Source organism: Cygnus olor, chromosome 4 (assembly GCF_009769625.2).
Source record: "Cygnus olor isolate bCygOlo1 chromosome 4, bCygOlo1.pri.v2, whole genome shotgun sequence".
Taxonomy (NCBI): Eukaryota; Metazoa; Chordata; class Aves; order Anseriformes; family Anatidae; genus Cygnus; species Cygnus olor.
In genome coordinates, this window is record NC_049172.1 from 46,807,737 (window position 1) to 46,827,128 (window position 19,392).

A 19,392-nucleotide genomic window follows, 5' to 3' on the forward strand; every position below is an offset into this window, starting at 1 on the left:
ACTGAGTCCTATCCGGTCAGGAAGCAAAGTGGCAGACACGTCTGCCCAAAGAGTGTCTGCCAGTCAATTGATTTTATTTTCTATCAGACGGATGGTGTTAATTTCCAGAAGGCCTTGATAATCAATACCCAAGGGACTTGGCAGCAGAGGCTGCCAGTCTATGAACAGATGTGGGGGACTCAGATGGAAACCGTTCACTCTTAAAATTTTCTGTTGGCTTTTTGATGCTGCCAGCACAATTCCTTATGCTTTTGTGTTTGTTTTTTTTTAGGTCATCAAAGATCCCCCTCCACCTCCAACAGCTCCAAAAGAGGTACAGTATAGAAGTGCTCCACTCATTACGCTGGTTGCATGGTACCATTCCTCAGTGCTCTCCTGTGTTCTGCACATCTGGCTCCTTTGTATTTTTTAGGAAATAGAGCTCTTTGTAAACAGCTGCTCAAGAAGAAAGAACTGTCTCATGAGAAGTCTCAGGCTGAGAGCAGGATGGCCAAAGTCCACATCTCTGTTCTGTCTTGGTCATCTCAGAGTGGTGTGAATTTAGTCACTTAGGTACATATCCAAAGAAATATTTAGGAGCTTTATTCCAAGACAGTTGAACATTATTTTTTTTCATTCTGCAATGAAAGCAGAAAGACTGAATAGTTCTTGTATGACAGTCTAAAGATTCTAAACAGGGTTTTCCCACAGCTTTGGCATTTCAGACACTGAAGAATCCTTATAAGGGAACTTCTCTCTTAAGGGCAATAATGTAATAGAGGATCTCCTGATGTCTTCAGTGTTTTTGCCTCTTCGTCTTGATTTAGCCAATTGTTTGAGCGTATTCAAGTGTCTTCTGACAGCTAAATCCATGATAAGGTACTTCACTGAGCTGAGGGAGCCAAGAGCAAGTTTGACAAAGGTTGGCTTAGGAAACTGTGATTGGCTGCATAACCTTTATCTGCAGATCTGCTGAACGCTGCCTGCTGAATCCCAATGAGGAGGACTGATAATCTGGCTCTTTGAAGGCATTACATTTTCTGTTAGAGGAAGACACCACCAATCCTTTTCTTTGTATTTTGCTTGTTTTTATTAATGGAAAGGAAAAGGACAGGATGAATGAATACTGATCAGTAGAATACACAGCTGGATTCTCCATTTCGATTTTCCTAATGGATGCCAGCAGTGCTTTTCCCATGCAAAACCCTAAGATTATTTCCAAATGTGATCAGATTTTGTTTGGAAATCGGTGAACATTTGGGAAACCTAAAAATCTGATCCTTCACACCTAAGATAGGAAAACCTTTTCTCTGTGAACTCTAATGAAATACACTAAAAAGACAATAAAATAAAGAAGTATCCTTTTCAAGAAAATGTCTTTGAATTTATTGACAGGAAGAAGAACAAGAACCCTTGCCTACCAAGAAGTGGCCCACAGTGGATGCTTCCTACTATGGTGGACGAGGAGTTGGAGGAATTAAAAGGATGGAGGTTTGTGCCATATAGAGATGACAATTCACTAAAACACAAGATCTCTGAGGCTGCAAATGGTGGAAAGAAAGACTTTTAAAGTGTACTGGAAATACAATGGTATAATGTTTGCTTCTTTCCCAATGACATAAGCCTTATAAAATTTTTACCATATCGAATAATTTTGACCTTGCTTATGAAAGAACAGCTTTCAGTAGTTCCATTTGACTGAACTTTAAATAGCTGCCCGAAGACATGCTTTTTCCATCAAACTAATGAAAAGTAGAGTGAGAGCCTTTTCTGAATGTTTTGGAAGAAATTACAGTGAAACGTAAGTCCTCTAACTGCGGGCCAGCCAAACGCGTTGACAATGGTGACGCTAAGGAGAAGCTTGATCCCAGAGGAACTCTCAGCGACAACAGTGCCTGTCTTTGAAGAGCCATGATAGCATCATGTTAATTAAAACAGAATGAAAAATGTGCATCCTTATGGGCATGTCCTTATGTCAGATTTTATAGTCAAGTCAGCCTTTATGGAATTTGCAAAGCAGTTTTCTGTGTTTAAGTTTAATCTGTGAAACTTCCACTGTCTGAAATACCCACCTAGGCCATATAGACATATCTTGATCAAACGGTTAATGTATTGGCCTAAGAACCATCTTTGCCTGTGTTCTTTTGAAATGCAGCTGAAGAACGTGCAACTTTAAAGCTCTGTTATTCCTTCAGCAGTTCAGAATTGCAAATTTAGAAGAGCCTTAGATTTTAGGAAAATAAACCATTTTGTATAGTGCTTTTCAGATGCAAACTAGAAAATGCCTCCCAACATAAAGAATTGCAAGCCTGGATTTTTAACAGGTGCCACGGTGTGCCTCCAGAAGGGGTTTCAGGGTTTAAATCATTACAGTTTGTATAGAAGATCTTGTCCAATGAAACAGAAACCTGATAGATACCCAATGAACACAAATAGTATCAGTACCATAAAGAAACATGTGTTTATCAGATGGCAAATATAGTGTTTTCTTTTCAAAAAAGAGAGGAGAAAGTAATAATTAGGCTAGAAAACATTTTTATTTGTACTAGGAATTTTGTACAGAACAAAGGGTTAAAGATGTAAACCAACTGAAATTGCTGACAACACAAATTCTTAAAAGGTACTTCATTCCTTGGAGCTGTCTCTCTGTCCTTTTCTAGAACCTGAGAGTAGTCAGCAAGTTTGGGGGTTGGGCAACTCATCTTACATGCCTCAGCACTTGAATATGAAGCTTTAACTCTGTCCTGCAGAATGTGTTACAGTGGGGCTGAGGGGAAAGCTGGCTTAATTACCTATTCCCAGCTGTTTGGACAGAGAGGTATCTGACCTCATACCTTTCACTGGCTAAAGAGAACGTTACTCATTTGGTGAATCAGAGTAAAGTAAGTGTGGAAACAGGACAGCAAACAAAAACAGTCTTACATCATGATGAAGGTATGCAAGTCTAAGGGACGTCATTCCTTACCTGACAATTGAACATGGATAGTGGTTTCTGTGCTGTGGCCAATGAAAAACTTGCTGGTCTAGTCATTCCATTTTCTTCAGTGTTTTCAGTTCGTGTGGTCATTCAGTTGTCTAATTTTAATTGCTTCTATCTTCTATGTGTTCTGTTCTTCTGCCATTCTTCTGACAGCTTGATTTTTCTGGCAATTTCCTTAGAGAGAGAAAAGCAGAGAATGAAACAAACTTCCACTTACTGGTCCTGTCCAACTTACCTTACTAAATTCTCTTTCAGGGCAGTTACTTTCAGTCCTTCCTTCCCCACTACTTTCACCCTTCTGTGACAGTCCAGAACAAGTTAGCCAGTGTGGCTCACTCTTCCTAGATTTGTCTTTTGGCATTGCTTTCGAGTTTTATGATGTCATTTCGGGACCCTACCCATTACAGACAGTAAGTTTTCATAGTAAAGTTGTATTGTCAGTGTCCACAAATTCTGGTTTCTTCTTGGTGAAGCCACTTCAGTCTGTAGGAGAAGGTCATTCTATCAGTAAGGCATCTACCATCTATCTCTAAATGGTTTTAACAGTGTTTAAAATACATTTTAACAACCTCATAAAAAACACTGTAAAAGTACCATTGATCACAGTGAAAGATACAGATGCATTTTAATGACTCAGCAGGGTCTACTTGGACATGAAAGCCCAATCTAATATTGCAGAGACAGGATTCCCCAGTGAAAAAAAGAAATCACTAAGTGAGCCAAATGGTAAAGTTCAAAATAACAGAAAGGTTCAAAACAATCCCTCTAAGAAACGATGGCCTTTTACAAAGGTGAAATGTAGCATTACAGACCAAATCAAGCTCTGTTGTACTTTGGTGCTCTCATTCTCTACATTGAGATTACAGTGGTAACAGACACTTGGTGATTAAACGACATGATTTTCTACAAGGGTATGTCATTTGTCTGAAAGAAGGCATAGACTACGACTTGCCTATATATTTTCCTCACTCTCTGTATCAGCATGTTCTGCATATGGAGGTGAGGAGGATGAAGAAATCAGGCTGCTTTCTTCTCTCATCTCATGACATAGTTATCCCAGCACATTATAGAGTCCCTACCAGACCCAGAACAGTCTTATTCCTCTGTCCGGGTAGCAGAGGGAAGACTAGGGGTATGTCTTTTTCCTGGTGAGCAAAAGAATTCTGTGTCCCTTTGCACTGGGAGAATTGTTGCATCCTACTGTTTTTCTGCCTACTTTCCAAGTGCTCAAATTGGCAGGTAGCAAGATAGAACTGACCTATACCTACCAAGCACTGTGCAGTGATGCTCTTAATTCTTTCCCCAAAGTGGAAGGTCACTGTTCTCCAATTTTTCTTATTTTGATTCTTCTCTTTTCATGTCTGGCATCTTCCGTCAGGAGGTCCCTGAAAAAAACAAGTATGTGTGCGGAGTCCTGCAAGAATGGTTAGCTGTTTTCCAGAAACTGTTTCATGACTCACCAGCATGTCACAGTTACCCAAGATGTAGTGTCAGAACTTAATTTCCTGCCTGTAGGTTTATCAGGTCCTTCTTACATGCTACATTGTAGCAGATGGCAGGATATAGAAAGTCTTGCACTGCAAATAATTGGGGCCACTTTTACCAAGAACTTTTAAACTCCAGCTGTATCTTTTAGATGCTCTTTTTGGATGAGAAAGTAAGAGTCTTGTCTAGGCTTGTTTGTTTGTAGGATACAGCAAACATACTTGCTCAAATTGCTGCTCCATGTTTCCAATTACAGTAAGAAATAAGATTACCATAGCAAAACATACCATCTCTCTTGGAGGAAAGTGTGTTTTTTTTTTTCTGTACTTTCTCCTTACGGCCTAGTAATTCCAGCCTTTCCTTAAAGTGGAAATACCTGCTCATCTCACCACCAACAATAATGCAGGTTTCCATTCCGTTTGAACTATTTGTATATACTTCATGCTCCTGAGGCAGTGATAGAATATACACTGTTACATGTTACACATTTACTTATTAAGCACTAATTTGCCACAGTTTTCTTGTCTTTTGCCTATGGTGCATTTACATCTCAACTCTGGCTTTACTTAGGTTCGCTGGGGAGATAAAGGATCCACTGAAGAAGGGGCTAGATTAGAAAAGGCAAAAAATGCTGTGGTGAAACTCCCAGAAGAACCAGAAGAACCTTTTCATCCTAAGCCACCTAAACCAAAGCCTACCTCACCAGTCATTCAGGAGAAGTGGTATACGCCAATTAAGGTAATCCTTTTCATCTTCGGTACAATACAGTTTTGTACTAAAGCTGGATTTTGTGTGCCTTACCAGTCTTACGCATGCTAAACTGTACATTTTTTCCAAGTATTCCCGACCAAATATAATGTACTGTTCTCAATATGAACACCTACTCAGGATGAATAGCAGGAGCAGTTTTTATCCCTCCATCAATATTTCATCATTAATTACCACATTCTGTTATGCTTCCACACAAAGGGACATACCGTACAGTAAGAGTATTAAAATACATGGGAGCTTTACTGACGTGTGGTCTATCTCAGTGTATACCTAATCAAGGCTGCACAGTCCATAGCTGATTACTACGTCTGCAATGTTTGCAAACTTACTATTATATAATTATATTCATTATATATTTATTGTATAAAATATTATATTAATAGCATTTATATTATTATATTTAGTTTGCCCATTAGTAATCAAGAGAAGCAAGAAATTATATAAAACAATGCAATGCAAAAAGTTTTGACTGAAATAAATGGAAGAATAAATGGTACAAAATACAGACATTTTCCTCTGTAGATTGCATGAGTCACCTGCAAACCTGTAATAAGCTCTTCTTAAAAACTGAAGATGGCTCCATAACTACCTTTCTTTAAATATGTAAGAACAGAGAATACAAAGGTTTAGCTGGGGTAAGAATAAAGCTAGTCCATCTTCATAACTCCTAGTAAGTACTTTCTGAATTGCAGAAAGGCCTGAACACATTCTCTCCACACACACACAAACTCTGCAGCCCATCCGTGTGAGTGGGGTGCTTCCTGACAAGCATCAGAGCCGTTCTGCATGTTCTGCACAGTCTGAGCGCTCACAGTGAACGTGCTGCATTCAGTACATGTTGGACTTGCAACACAGCACTGATCAGCCATATGCCTAGCAGGTCCAAGGCTTCCCTGAGAACCATGAACTTCCTGTATACATGCTGTAACAACAAATAGATTTATGTGGGAGAAATCCTAGATGGACATGTGGCAAATCAGCCTGAAGTACTGACAAACAGGTTACTTCTAGATCACTCAGAAATAAATGTGAGGCAGGTCATGGTCTCTCTGCTCTCAGCGGAGGTAAAGTACTTTCTTTGTACTCACTGATGGGAAAGATCAGCACCACAGCTATCTGGCATGAGCAGCAGCCTAAGTTGATACTTGGCATACCTGGCTCTAAGGAACGGGTGTTTAGTTCTGCTGGTGAATTTCTCCTTGGACAGAACTTCAGCATGTGTGGTGTGCTTTCAGTTGACTGATTTTATCATAAAGTCCTGTTGCTCTGTTGCCACAGGGTCGACTTGATGCACTGTGGGCGCTGTTACGAAGACAGTATGACAGAGTCTCTTTGATGCGACCACAACAAGGAGACGAGGTTTGTGCTATGCGAGTGTATTGCAGGGCAGGCAAAAAAGGGGTATGTTACAGCCAGGGTTTCGCGGCTACTGAACACCGGTAATTCTGTGCAGTCAAAAGAATGACACAACAGGAAAAATAATGCACTGGGAAAAAACATGCATTGAAGAATGTATCAGACCAGGCAAGAAATGTTGTGGAAACATGGATGTCCTGAAAGTATTATTAGGAATTCTGTATTTTATGGATGTTCAGCTGGAAAAAAAAAACATAACACAGCCTTTGTGTGGTCCAACCTCTCTCTAACAGATGCATAATACTTTCTAATATTTAGCTGCTTGGAAGAACAGAGTTTGGCAGTCAGAGTACTAAAACCACATCATATTTAGTGACCCCCAATAAATTCTGTGCAAATAGATTCATGATGCTTTGCACTTGCATGCCAGAAGCAACATTCACGGGCAAAACTTGTTTCTCAGACAATCCTTTCTGTCCGTACACTCATGACTCATGAAAAAGTGGCCCCCACTACAAAGACTGCTAGGACTGCAAAGTAAAGGAAATAGCTATTATTTGGAATTTTTACAGTAAAGCTAGACTGTATTTTTTTCTGATTATTGCTCCTTAAGAAAAGCATTACTTTAAATCTTGGCATTTACCTCGGGAACTGATTTATCATGAAGGTATTTCAAATCTTCTGGAACCATTCACCACTCCTGTGTGTGACACATTTGAAGGGACTTAGGAGCTAAGCATTTCCTCTAAGTGAGATGGCAACTTTTTCTCAACAAACTGGCCCCAAAACCAGATAGGTATGACAGATAAGATTTTCAAGTACTACAAAGCAGCAGTGTGTGAGAATCTCTATTTTTGCGACAAACATCATAAAAATGACATAAGAATTAGAGAAGTTCAAGTGAGCAAGTTACCTTTGAAAGAACGAGAGGTAATCACTATTTAAGTTATCTTCGTGATGATAGGGATGAATTTTGGTAATGTTCTAAAGTAAGAAAAGGTGAGATGTATGTACATGTAATGGAAGAAGCAGAATGACAAAATGCAGGGCTGGAGACAGGAAGCATAGTCTTTGCATGGTTGTCAAATACTAGTATTATCATTCTAGTTGTTTGCGTATTATTTATTGTTTGCATGTATGTTACGACGTATGTTAAACACAAGAATTAACAATAGTAATTAATTCTTCATGGAAAATACACAGTACTTTACAGTACTTTAAAAAGTCAATTCAATGTAAATAGAAACACTGACGCCTGAACTTGCCAGGTACCTGAACAAGCTAAAAATTGTCTGTCAAGCTCCCTTCTGAGGATTTCTGACCATAAATACAGGTAGGTGCTGAAAATTGTGCCTACCAGGGAAAGCATTTTGGAACCAGTGAGAAATCAAGCATTCATCTTCTCTGGACTTGACTGGAAGACAATGACCAACATCTTGGTTTAGAAAAACTGAGAGGTACCTCACTATCTTCAGTAACCTTACTGAAAAAGGGAATAGAATTTCTGTTAATGAATAAAGGCTAGAATAATGATTCAGGTGTACCACAGGTGTGACCTGTGGTACCGTAGGAATGCATTCTGCATCTGACTCAGTATTTTTTATTTTGGGAGAAAAAAATACATCTTTTTCCATGTTTATAATTTGCTAGGTACAGGTCCCATGCTGTACCCTGGGTAGGTTTGTCAGTAAACAGATGAGCAGTCACGCATGTGCACTGCAAGATACATGCATGCACATAGTTCAGAAGCATTATTATGGGAAACAGCAGCCACGTAGATATTTTGTTTTGTTTTCTTTCTTTTACTGCTTAGGAATTTAGTAGTTCCCATTTGTAGAAGAATTCACTGCTGAATTCAAGTCCTTGATCAAGTAATTGAAATTTAGGCATGAAGTATCAAAGCGGAGAGAGCTTTTTCTTCCTTCTCTCTCCCCTCTGCCACCTCTTCCATGATGCCAGATAATGCCGAGGGTGGCCCAGTTTGAGGGCTGCACGCAGTTGAGTCAGGAAGCTTTGATTGTGGCTGGAAGTCCTTGGAGTCATAAATTTTTCAGCCAGCAATCCGTGAGGTCAGGGAAGCTTGTACAGGTGTGAGCTAGCAGGTTGTTGCCGACATCTGTTTAGAGTGGAGGCGCAGGTCCTCAGCAGCCTGCAGCGAGGCTGCTGGATTGTCAGCAGACGTAGTTAAGAGTGGCAGAACAGTTTTGGTCTCACATTTGCCGCCTGGGGGCTGAAACAGTAAAGGTAGATTGGGGGTGGACACAGCTGCACTCCCAAACATGCCTCGGGCACAAATAAAGAGATCTAATATAGTTTGACTCTGTTGTGGTGGGGAGATGAGGACAGAGAGCCACTTCAGAGACAACTTAACGCTGCAACATCTGCCGCCAAGTTTCCAGGGAGTGACAGGGGACAGCAGGTACAGATCGACGTCCCCACATAAACAGCCCCCATTAAGCCATGAACTCTTTTGAAGGGCTCCCATCAAACATAGCAGAGTCCGTGGCAGGAGACTGTTTTGTTTTCAAAGCAGTGTTTTGTTTTCTGCACTAACAAGATAATTTATAAATGATTCATTACCCTGTGTTCCTACTCTTATTTATACTTTTTTTTTTTTTTTTTAATTTAAGAGGCAAAGGAGAATGAGCCACAGTAGTTTTAGGGTAGTTTGATAATGATAAACCAGTTAACTGTCCAAAGGTTTTAGCTGAGGATATGGCAACCTTCAGCCCACAGTGTTATGTTCAGATGGGAAAGAGATGAAGACGTGTGCTGTTACTGGAGCATTGCGCAGGAGTGTCTGCCATCATTTCCATACTGAAACACCTCTTCCACAGAGTTTGTTTCTGCAGGAGAAGGAAACTTGGCACAGGTTTCCAATGTGACTGTTAGGGGCCTGTTCTTTAACATACATTCTTCTGTTTATTTTCCGAGTTGTAGTTTAGCACTTAAAGGTTATCATAAGGGTTTCTCAAATGCTTAATATGACCTTGTTGCTTTGCACAATTTGATACAGGCTGAGATTCTGATTCTGTGTACATGTGCAGACAAACTGCTTTTAAGTCCATGCCACTCTCATTTAAGATATTGCACAATCAGGATGTGAACATACGTGACAGGTAACAGGAAAAAAAAACTACAGCTAATTGCACAAAAATTTCTACAGTAGAACTAGAGAATACTTTCAGCTTTTTCAATGTTACAAAACAGCCAAATATATATATATATATGTAATTTTTAAACCTGTTAGTGTGTACATGCTTTAAAGATGAATTTATAATACTGGCTGTAGAATTAATACACACATCTGTTTAAAGTAATGTTACTTTGTCAGCAGCTCTACATTATGCAAGAGAAATTATATTCCATGTTGTAATTCTGTTAGCATCACAAACGTGCAGTTCAAAAGACTGTGACAGTATCATATTCTCTGAGATGAGGCCCATGTTACTGTTCCCTTTGTGTTTGTTCAGTAGTTCCTATGCTGGGCACAGGCAGAAAATACCAAATCATTAGTTCAGTCTGTCAATTATAGAGTAGAAAAGGAATTGTTAGGAGGCTGAGGCTGTAAGTGCCTTACACTGTCTAAACATGCTATTTTGAATCAAAAGACTAACTGCAGTGCCCAGGAGAACTGAAACTTTCAGTTCCACACCGTGCTTTAACAGGGTCTGAAGGACGGTTCATCATCTACCACTGCAATAGTGCTGTCAGCACAAGTAGTAGCCTTGTGTTTTGTAACTCACTCAGCAATGTTGGCTTGCCTGTACAGTAATGAAACAGGAATGATACTGGTGATATCAGGATTTTTTGGTTTATTCCATTATTTTCTAAAAACTAAACGTTTTGGCCTTTTTCCAACCAAGGAGGACCTCCTAGAAAATGAGGCAATTTCTTTTTTTATCTGTGAATGGTAGAAATGTGTAGAGAAATAAAAAATCATGGTTAGACTACTGTAGCTACTTACAGGTAGTGCAGTTTTGGATTTAGAATGTTTTTCAATCAAACTGCACCTAGCTGCAATTTGCATTACAACATAATATTGTTCACTTGAGTTCCTTGTTCAATGATAATACGCTATAGCATATTTCAGTGTAACGCAGAAGGGATTATGCTGAAGAAAATGTTGCCTGAGAATTTTAAAAAGAAAGACAAGTATCATTCATAAAGCTAAGGTTATGTTTATCGGGGATCTTTTGAATTGCTGCAATGTTAGAAGATGCAAAACTGGTAAGAAAGTGAGATTAGAAGAGAGTTAAAGAGCAACTCTCTTTCTTAAATCTCTTCTGCCAAAATATCCCTTCTATCATTCCTTCAAGTGGGAATTTGGCTGTGTAGACCTGAGAGCTAAACTGGAGCCAAAGTTTTTCGTAAACTTCCAGAATACAGTTATTGTTAAAATTACTAAGTTCACTGTTAAAGAAAGTGGAAGAGAACGTTTTGAGAGTAGAGATTTCAAACCGCCCTATGCAAACTGAATCCAGAGGTTGGTGTCCAACATAAAGCAATACATCCTGGTGAGCAAAGCACTGACAAGGGGTATTAGGCAATTATTAGATGCAGATACCTCCAAAAGGATGGTTGTCGTAAATGGGTGTCACAGCTTTGCTTTGTTAAATTTGCTATCATCCAGAAGGGTCTCAGGTGCTCTTCCATCCTAGCTGGAGTGGCTGATATTAGGTAGTATCTTAATAGTTAGATTTCTTAGCTGTCCATCACCAAAAGCAGTAGTAGTCATCTTTATGAAAAAATGATGATGTCCTGCCATTGTGAGAAACAAGAATATTTTCCCACATATGTAGGCAGTCACTTTTGGCACTCCCTGCCTTTGTGCAGATCAGAGCTGTTGCTTTTTTTAAATCAAGCCTTCAGAATTCAGTAGTATGAGCATGAACACTTCTATGAATGAAATAATACGAAGAAATAAATCTACTTGTCAGCCTTCAGGCCATGACATTTTTACCAGTTTGACTGGTACTCCCACAGAGTGAAATGGACAAAGCAGCTCTAGCAACCCTTGTGCAAGCCTGTCTCTGGAGGCAGCACCATTAGGCTATACGGGTCAGGGATGGTCCTGGTGGAAGTACTGTCATGAGAAAGCATGGGATGCACCTTTCGTGTAGCCACGACATTTTAGTAGAGCATTTTAAAAAGCTGACCTGCTACCATAGTTTGCAGCCAGAGGAATCCTTGCTGTCTTTATTAGTTTACAAACAGATATCTGTAAGCTAAGTGTTTTAGGCCTTCTAAAATACCAGGCATCGCTGTAACTTGAGCTGTGCTGGCAGCCTATAATGCCTATTAAGAAAGGAGAAGTCAGTCTTTTCTGGATGGACTATGAATTTGCTACAGCTGCCAAACACTGTCTCCCCCAGCCTGAAGAGCATTACAGTTCTTCCTTCCACCCCTCACCCCCTCCATGCTGTATTGAGAAGAAAACATTTCATTTGGCAGTTCAGTTTTTGTCACTGTTTCACTGAGCATAATTTAAAAGGAAAAATAATCCTATCCTTACTTCCTCAACACATCTTTATATAGGGTGGATTGCAGTAAAAAGTTACGTTTAATCACTACCTGGCTTCCAGCAAAGAGAGTGCTGCATATATCTAACCAAACCCAGATATAAAGCAACTCCCAGCTTGGGCACAGCCCTTATAGAGAGGGAAAGCCAATGGAGTTTATGTTAATGTTGAGAGTCTCATTAGCCCAGCTTACAGAAAGACTGACTACCTTCAAGAAGCAGCAAGAGGAAAGCTGACAGGTTAATTCAGTCGCTACTCTCCAGGAGAGACGTGACAGCTTTAACTGTCTTGTGTGTCCAGATTTATGAACTAGTCCTATGCTCTTAACCAGATTAGTTCCTTTTGCATTAACTGCTGAAAGTAGGGCAGCTGTCCGAGCGGCTGGTTGTAAATTCGATAATGTCTGCTCTGTTAATCTGTAGGCTTTTCAGATGGAGAAGGCAGCAGATAACAGGATTAAAGTTTCACGACCCAGGGTTTTCACAGCCCGATATGCGGGCGTAGGGGGATAGAGAATGACTTCTGTCATTAATCTTAATTGATTGCCAAGAGGTTTTAATCTGGGTTATTAATTAGGAAGATCCTTAACATACTGTCTACACATCAACATCAGATGCTCTTTTGAGACTTTTGGGACATATGGCCTATCTTATATTTACGTTCACACAATTTGCACATACATATATTTCTGTATGAAGTGCACATATATATGTATATATGCATACAAATAGCTGTAGAAACATTTGCATGCAGAGAGGCATCACATGCTCTTTGGCAATATTTGATGAAAATGAAAAAACACAGTGCACATAGGTTACATTTCCACATAGTAAACATGTATACCTCTATGTTCATATGTTTATGTATCTGTTTCCATTATACATGCCATTTATCTCAATTCTTTCTTAAATGGAAATACCTGATTTTGCAGATTTACGTAACGTTCACGTTTAACAGAAGTGCAGCACGTGTCCATACGTGCCTGTGGCCATTAAGACACCTACAGATCTCATACATAAACATTACCATTTTTATCTTTCGCAGTTCCCTGGAGTTAATGTTCAGGCCCTCATTTTTCTCTTGTTTTATTTTTAAACAAGTTGCTGTTGGACAGCCAGAATGGATAGAGGTATAACTACCCATAGCTGCAACTACGTAGCTACGTGATAAATCCCAGTAATGCAGCTTTGATGTTTACCAAAGTATGGTATGCAGGAGGAAATACTGAATTATGGATTGAGCATATAAACTAGGCAAGAAGAGAAAACGCTATGACAGAGTCCTGGCATTTGAATTTTGTGTAGATTCAAACTGCATTATAAATTATCCTTTTACAGATAATTATTTACATGATTAATCACACATACAGAAGGAGAGCCAGGGGCTGAAGAGGCCTCATGTTTTAAGCCTCTGTGAGTGACAGTGGAGAGGACTCCTGCTTCCTTCTCAGCATGCTAGGCCATGCTGTTCTGCTTTACAAAACGAAATGCAAATATTACAAGAAGCCAACCATTTAGTTACTCATGAGCTGAAAAGTCTGCCCTAAAAAGTGTTCACAAGTAAAAATGGTTTGTGATCCTTCAGACGAGAGAGAAGGGTGTAACTGCTGCTTTTGGGAAGGGTTAAAAATGGCCAAGTATCAGGGAGGACTTGCTGACAAGCTAGACAAAGGATTTCCCAGTTTTTCCCAGAAAACAGAGATCAGTTGCTGGCTCACCTAAATGTAGACTCAATGGAGAAGTACATGAAAGAACCTGGAAGTTCTTCTGTCATGCCCGTATTGGGTATTGTGTTACCTCTTTAAACTGTTACCCACAACTTTCACTCACTTCCCATTGTAAATTGCATCCAGTCTTCCTGTAACAGACATTAACTGTTGCAGTGCCACAAAGGGACATCACACAAATGCACCCACCTCCCAAAGATTTTGCTGAGACTCTCTGCTTCAACTTGGATTTCATCAGAAGTAACTTTCCAGCATATTCTGTCTCTTAGAAAGATTTTGACTCATTGCTAGGTTGTTTTCCTAACAAAGTCCCACTTGTGGAAGATTTCTGTCTTTTATCTTCTATCTTACTCTTCCAAGACGTTCCTCCTCTTGAGCAACACCTGTAACTTCATTTGGACTACTGAGATATGTGGATATTAGTGAAGTCCTGCTTTGTATCAGTCATTCAGCAGTCAGCTGAGTCAGTATGTAATTTTTCACTTAGCACTGGAGATACTTCTGCTGAGAAGGAACAGCATAGTAACAGCAGACTTCCCAAGAAGGCATCTTACTGATCTGGCAGATAATCCATTTTTGTGGTGTCTCAGGAGCTTTGTTGTCGAGTTGGGAACGCCCCCTTGTTGGCACATTGATGAAGAGGTCAGAACTTGATTTCAAACAATGGCATCATTTCTTCCACCTCATCACAAATTTGAAATCCAAGGATGAAACAACTTTAATGACCATGTTTCCTTGGCATAGCTCTGTATCTGCCTTTTCCGATGAGTCACAGATAAGGAGGAGGAACTGAAGTAATTTGAAGCCACATTGTAGGGAATATAAACACCAGGCGTGGAAGAAAAGTCTTCCAATTGGCTCACGCAGAATCAGCAAAGAATTTCCCGTAGCTGTGTGTCCTTTACTCCTTTGCTTTTTGACAACATCTAAATGAAAAGATTTTATTTGGAGCAAAAATAATGCATTAGTCATTTTAGCTCCCACGCTCAAAGTGATTATTAGGAATGGTAATGTTCAATGGAGATGGGATTCTCCATAGCTGTAGAAATGAAAGGGCCCAGAACTCTTCACCAGTGATCTCGCATGTTTAACAAGAATCAGACTGTGATTCCATTGCTGTTTGGAGAAGATCAGTACAAACACTTTATATCAACAAAGATAACTGATGATGGAAATCAACTGCCCAGGAGCTAGCGGGGGTCTCGGATAGGGAACTTGATAACAGAATGAGGCGGGAGGCTCAGAACACTTAATGGAAAAAGAAATAGGATAGACTTCCTTTGACTTCACTGGGCTATAATTCCCTAAGCAACAGGAAAGGCTTATAAAAACATCTTGAAAAGAGTATTTTTAGAAAGGAGAGCTTATGCATCACGTTGAAGGTGTCAGTGTCACCTGCAGGTAGTTGTGGCAACCTGCAACTCAAAGTGGGTTACTTGCTTCAGAGGAGTTTATTATGAACCTGTGCTCAATTACAGCTAAGTGAGATCCAAGTATGAGCAAGTACCCCACCCAGATGCTGTCACTGCACCAGTACAACAGTCTTCTAAAGCCTGAAAACAGCTGCAGTTAATTTCATGCAAGCAAATCTTCTCATTAGCTTTAATACAACATTATCAGAAAGAAGGCAGGGTGGTGGAGCTGCTCTGTTTTTGTGACGCTGGTTGCATTAAAAAGTTGGGAAGGACTACTGCTGAACGTAACAATTATTTGTTAGAGGTGGACAGTTTGGAGAAAGAAGAAAAAATATTAAAATTTAAATTTACTGCTTCTGATCTTTTTACTCTATTCCCATAATTCAAAATTATTTTTGTTTTGAAATTTATTTTTGCATGTCTGCAAGTCCATAATGAACTATAGATCCATTAAGAACTAACAACAATCCTAAACACTTGAATTATGAACATCTTAAAATAACTAAGCTGTAATATTTTCTCAGTAACTCAACTTTAATATTTATATGGAGTGCCTTAAAGTAACATACACCTATGATCCTCATCTGCATGTTTTGTCTCAAGAGGAAATTTCTATCTACTAAAAGAAGTGAGTGTGCCATACATTGCCAAAGCCCATTATACATAAAAGTTCAGGCTAAAATCTATCCATAAATTAGAATTCCTTGATACATTTGAGTTTTGTCCCCCAACAGTGTGACATAATGGCATGCCCTCAGCCTTAACATTTAATTTTAGTATTGAACATGCCGCTTTTTGATGGCTTGTGTCATAGTCTTTATGTAATTTAAACACAGTTTTAAAAAAATTAATTCAATTACAAGCAATGGAGTTATTAATGATGCTTCATGTCACTAAATATATAGGGATACATATGATTCTGTTCCTTTCAAGTCACTCTGAAATGAATTTTGCAACTTCTGATAACTGTGGTGGACAAATGCTAAATGAAAATCAATCACTTCAATTTAAATGGGCTAAGTTCACTGTCTTTCTTAAACAGCCTCTGTCGGACAGCTAACCAGATGATAAGTAACAGTTTCACTGACCTATAGCCTTTGAATGTTTAACATAACCCTCTGAGGACAGCACTTCAATTACCACTGCATTGCTTGTACTCTAGGGCTCAGGATTGCTCATTCGTGTATGTAAGGATTACTTTATTTCTGATGCACTTTTCCATCCGTAGTTTTCTTCCACAATGTTGCTCCATTTTTATTACTGTGTCTAGCAATCCAAACCCTGCAACTGAAATGAATTTGATCAAATTAAAGAGGATCAGATTTTCTTGGAATTCGTTATCACTTTTTTCCACTGGAAACAACAGAACTTCTTTGATGGTCTGAAATACAAATTCTCTTGTAGGATGCAAAACATCACTGTGTGATGAGAGAGGGTAAATGCAGACGGAAAGTACATGTTAGCTAGTAGAACATTTTATCTTTCTGTGCCAAAGTAGATGGGTAATATTTTATGTTATATTACAGTAACAACATAAAACCTGCTAAAATTTGAAGTGGTTGTAAAATGATGGACAGGGACAGGTATCTTTGGGAAGTTGTTGAAAATGATCTCCCCTCCCCCCCCCCCCAAAAAAAAAAAAAAAAGTATATTATTTAGGGCTTAAAATTTTCAGAAGAGCCTAAGGGCTCTTAAAATTTCACCCAGTTCCAGGGAAGGACTTCCCTAGCAAAGCCCAAACCATCCCATCAAAACAAACTGTCACAGGTCCCTAAATCATACAAATCCTGTGTATTGCCACTAGAAAATGACTGCTTACCACTGGAAACAGGTATTGCATTTTAGACCACATCCTTATGTCTGTCCTGCTTCCTTCCCCGTTTCAGTGTTGCCTTTTTGCCCTATTCCTGGCTCAATTCCCTCTCTGTGTCGACTGCTGCATTTGCCCTCGCTACTGCAGAGCTCTGCTGACTATTATCTTGAACCTAGAGTGCCTATCACAGCTGAACCACAACTATTTGCAGGTCATTTATTTAATTTCATTAATAAAATAAAAATGTCCACAGACAAAGGCTTCTGCCCTCTAATAGCCACTTCGAGTCTCAGGCAGCTGATGGGAATGACCTTTTATTTCTGCAGTCATTTTCATAATGATATTCAGGGTCAGGCCCAACAACCAATCTGCCATGCATTAGTAGACATCAGTTCCCTTTGGTAATACGAGATAGATGTACCCCAAGCAGATGGTCAGAGATCATAGGTGGCTAATGAACTTGATGGGGCATTTTATTAAGATTATGATGGCAACTAAATATGTTTTTCCCCTCTGATAACAGCATTTATAACAAAAAGAAAAGGTGTGTAAAGGAACAGGAGGATACAATGGATTGTATTTTTGTTGGACCTAGAAATCTCTGAATTCTGGATGTAATTTCTCAAATCTGATTGCTCTAGAAGTGCAGTGGCATAAACTGCCTTGTGGTTGGCAGAGTAAAAAACTGCTAGTTTATCTTGGTGCTCATTGGAGAGAAGGTGGCACAATGTTACCCGCATCCTGGTATTTGTTAATGACTCTACCACTTTGAATAACTTCTACATGTCAGATATTTTAAACCTAGTTATCATACTCCCCACTCCAGTGAAGAGAAAGTCCAAGAAAAAACAAATTTCATGAAGTTTAGCCTTGCAAATGCATATCAAAGACATGCACATAGGGGGCCATGGAATTGCACCCCTTTAATCACAAAGTATAGCAGAGTCATACTTGTTATCCTTGAAAGCCCTTCCTGCTCCTAGTGTTTGCATTTTTGGGGTGTGGGCATATTCAGACCTACCAAACCAAAATCCAATTTATCCTTCCTTTTTTTCCTCCAAACTAACTGTATGCCTTCATGTCTCTGTGGAACTGACCCTAAGAGTATCAAGGCCAATTGCATCTGCCTAGCACTTCTCCTAGTCAGGCTGAAATCAATCAACAGCACAAAGCCATCAAGCTTGGAAGAGCACTATATACCATTTCATGTGCTTAATTCTTACCAAGTATAACATATTTTTACTGAGTAAAAGCCAGTTTCTCTCTGCTAGATAAATAGTACAACTGTGGCTCAAACTGCAAGTGAAATTTTACTTTTGACTTTTAAGGCTTTGAGGTCTGTGTCACGAGTATTTGAGAAACCCCTTCATCTCCTGGCATATTACTCTAGTTCAGCTTATTCAACCTGTCCAAACCCCACCTGCGTGGAGAGATGCTAGCTGGAGATTAACAGTCACAGCCGATCCCTAGCTGTGGCATTTGCCTCCTACCTTTGATTTCTAAAATATACATCCAGTGGTTTTCAGTATGGACTTTGGAGTTTCCTCTAAGGCTTATCTGAGGGGTAGTAAACACAACTGGTCTTCAGCTGAAATTACACCTCATTACACCTGATTCCTTAGGAAGTCGTATGTTAAAACTCAAGTTAAAAATCAAGCTAATCATGTCTACTATTGACTTAGATCTGTAATGGACTATGCTGAGCTTATACTCAGCAATACGGAGGGTTTGGTAACAACTTAGGGATGTGGTACTGAAAAATACCTTTGGTTTAGGCATTCCAGAATTCAGTTTAAATGTATTTCCAATAGTTTAAAGAAGATAAACAGAAGGGTCAGCCACATGCTCAGTTGTTTGCCTGGGGGGGAAAAAAAAAAAAAGATTTGGCTAAGAAGTCATGAGAAAATTAGTATATGATATCACTATGCTGGGGAAAATTTTGTTGTCCAGTGTATTTTACAGCCACATGTTTTCATCAAGGTAAAAATGCAACAGAAATTTTCCCCCAGTTTGTATCTCTGGTCTAGTCACAGTTGAGCATTTCTTACGGGGTTTTTGAGAAGTGCTTGCATGAGCAAGAGGTGCCTCCCTTGAGTGAGGACTGCAGGACCAGCCTCGGTAAACCCCTTGCCATTACTGGTGATACCACTAAAATGGTTATCACAAGCAGAGTAGCTGTGAGTTCTTTGCTCTAGAGTATTACGATACTTTTTAAAAATAGTTTAATAGTTTTTAAAAATAGTCTACCTATTTAAGTGGAACATCATTCCTGAACTTGTAAGAAGAAACACTACGAAGAAGGTTACTATGAAAGAGAATCGTGATGGTGTGACCTGTCTCAGCAG

The 19,392-nt window shown here is 39.4% G+C and overlaps 1 protein-coding gene and 1 long non-coding RNA gene across 4 annotated transcripts in view; one reads left to right on the forward strand and one right to left on the reverse strand.

The window, feature by feature from the left end:
- The window catches only part of ANTXR2 (ANTXR cell adhesion molecule 2), a 112,683-nt gene that overhangs the window by 60,503 nt on the left and 32,788 nt on the right, over positions 1-19,392 (forward strand). For both annotated transcript variants that reach the window (XM_040556671.1, XM_040556670.1), the window contains 4 exons: positions 272-313; positions 1,375-1,470; positions 5,015-5,182; positions 6,494-6,574. In XM_040556671.1, coding sequence (XP_040412605.1) covers positions 272-313; positions 1,375-1,470; positions 5,015-5,182; positions 6,494-6,574 — 387 coding nt within the window. The remainder of the gene's footprint in view (positions 1-271; positions 314-1,374; positions 1,471-5,014; positions 5,183-6,493; positions 6,575-19,392) is intronic.
- LOC121070056 overlaps positions 1-19,392 on the reverse strand; it is a 91,635-nt gene that overhangs the window by 7,790 nt on the left and 64,453 nt on the right. For both annotated transcript variants that reach the window (XR_005819864.1, XR_005819863.1), the window contains 2 exons: positions 4,228-4,344; positions 2,945-3,122 (listed from right to left, as the gene is read on the reverse strand). This is a non-coding gene — a long non-coding RNA (uncharacterized LOC121070056). The remainder of the gene's footprint in view (positions 1-2,944; positions 3,123-4,227; positions 4,345-19,392) is intronic.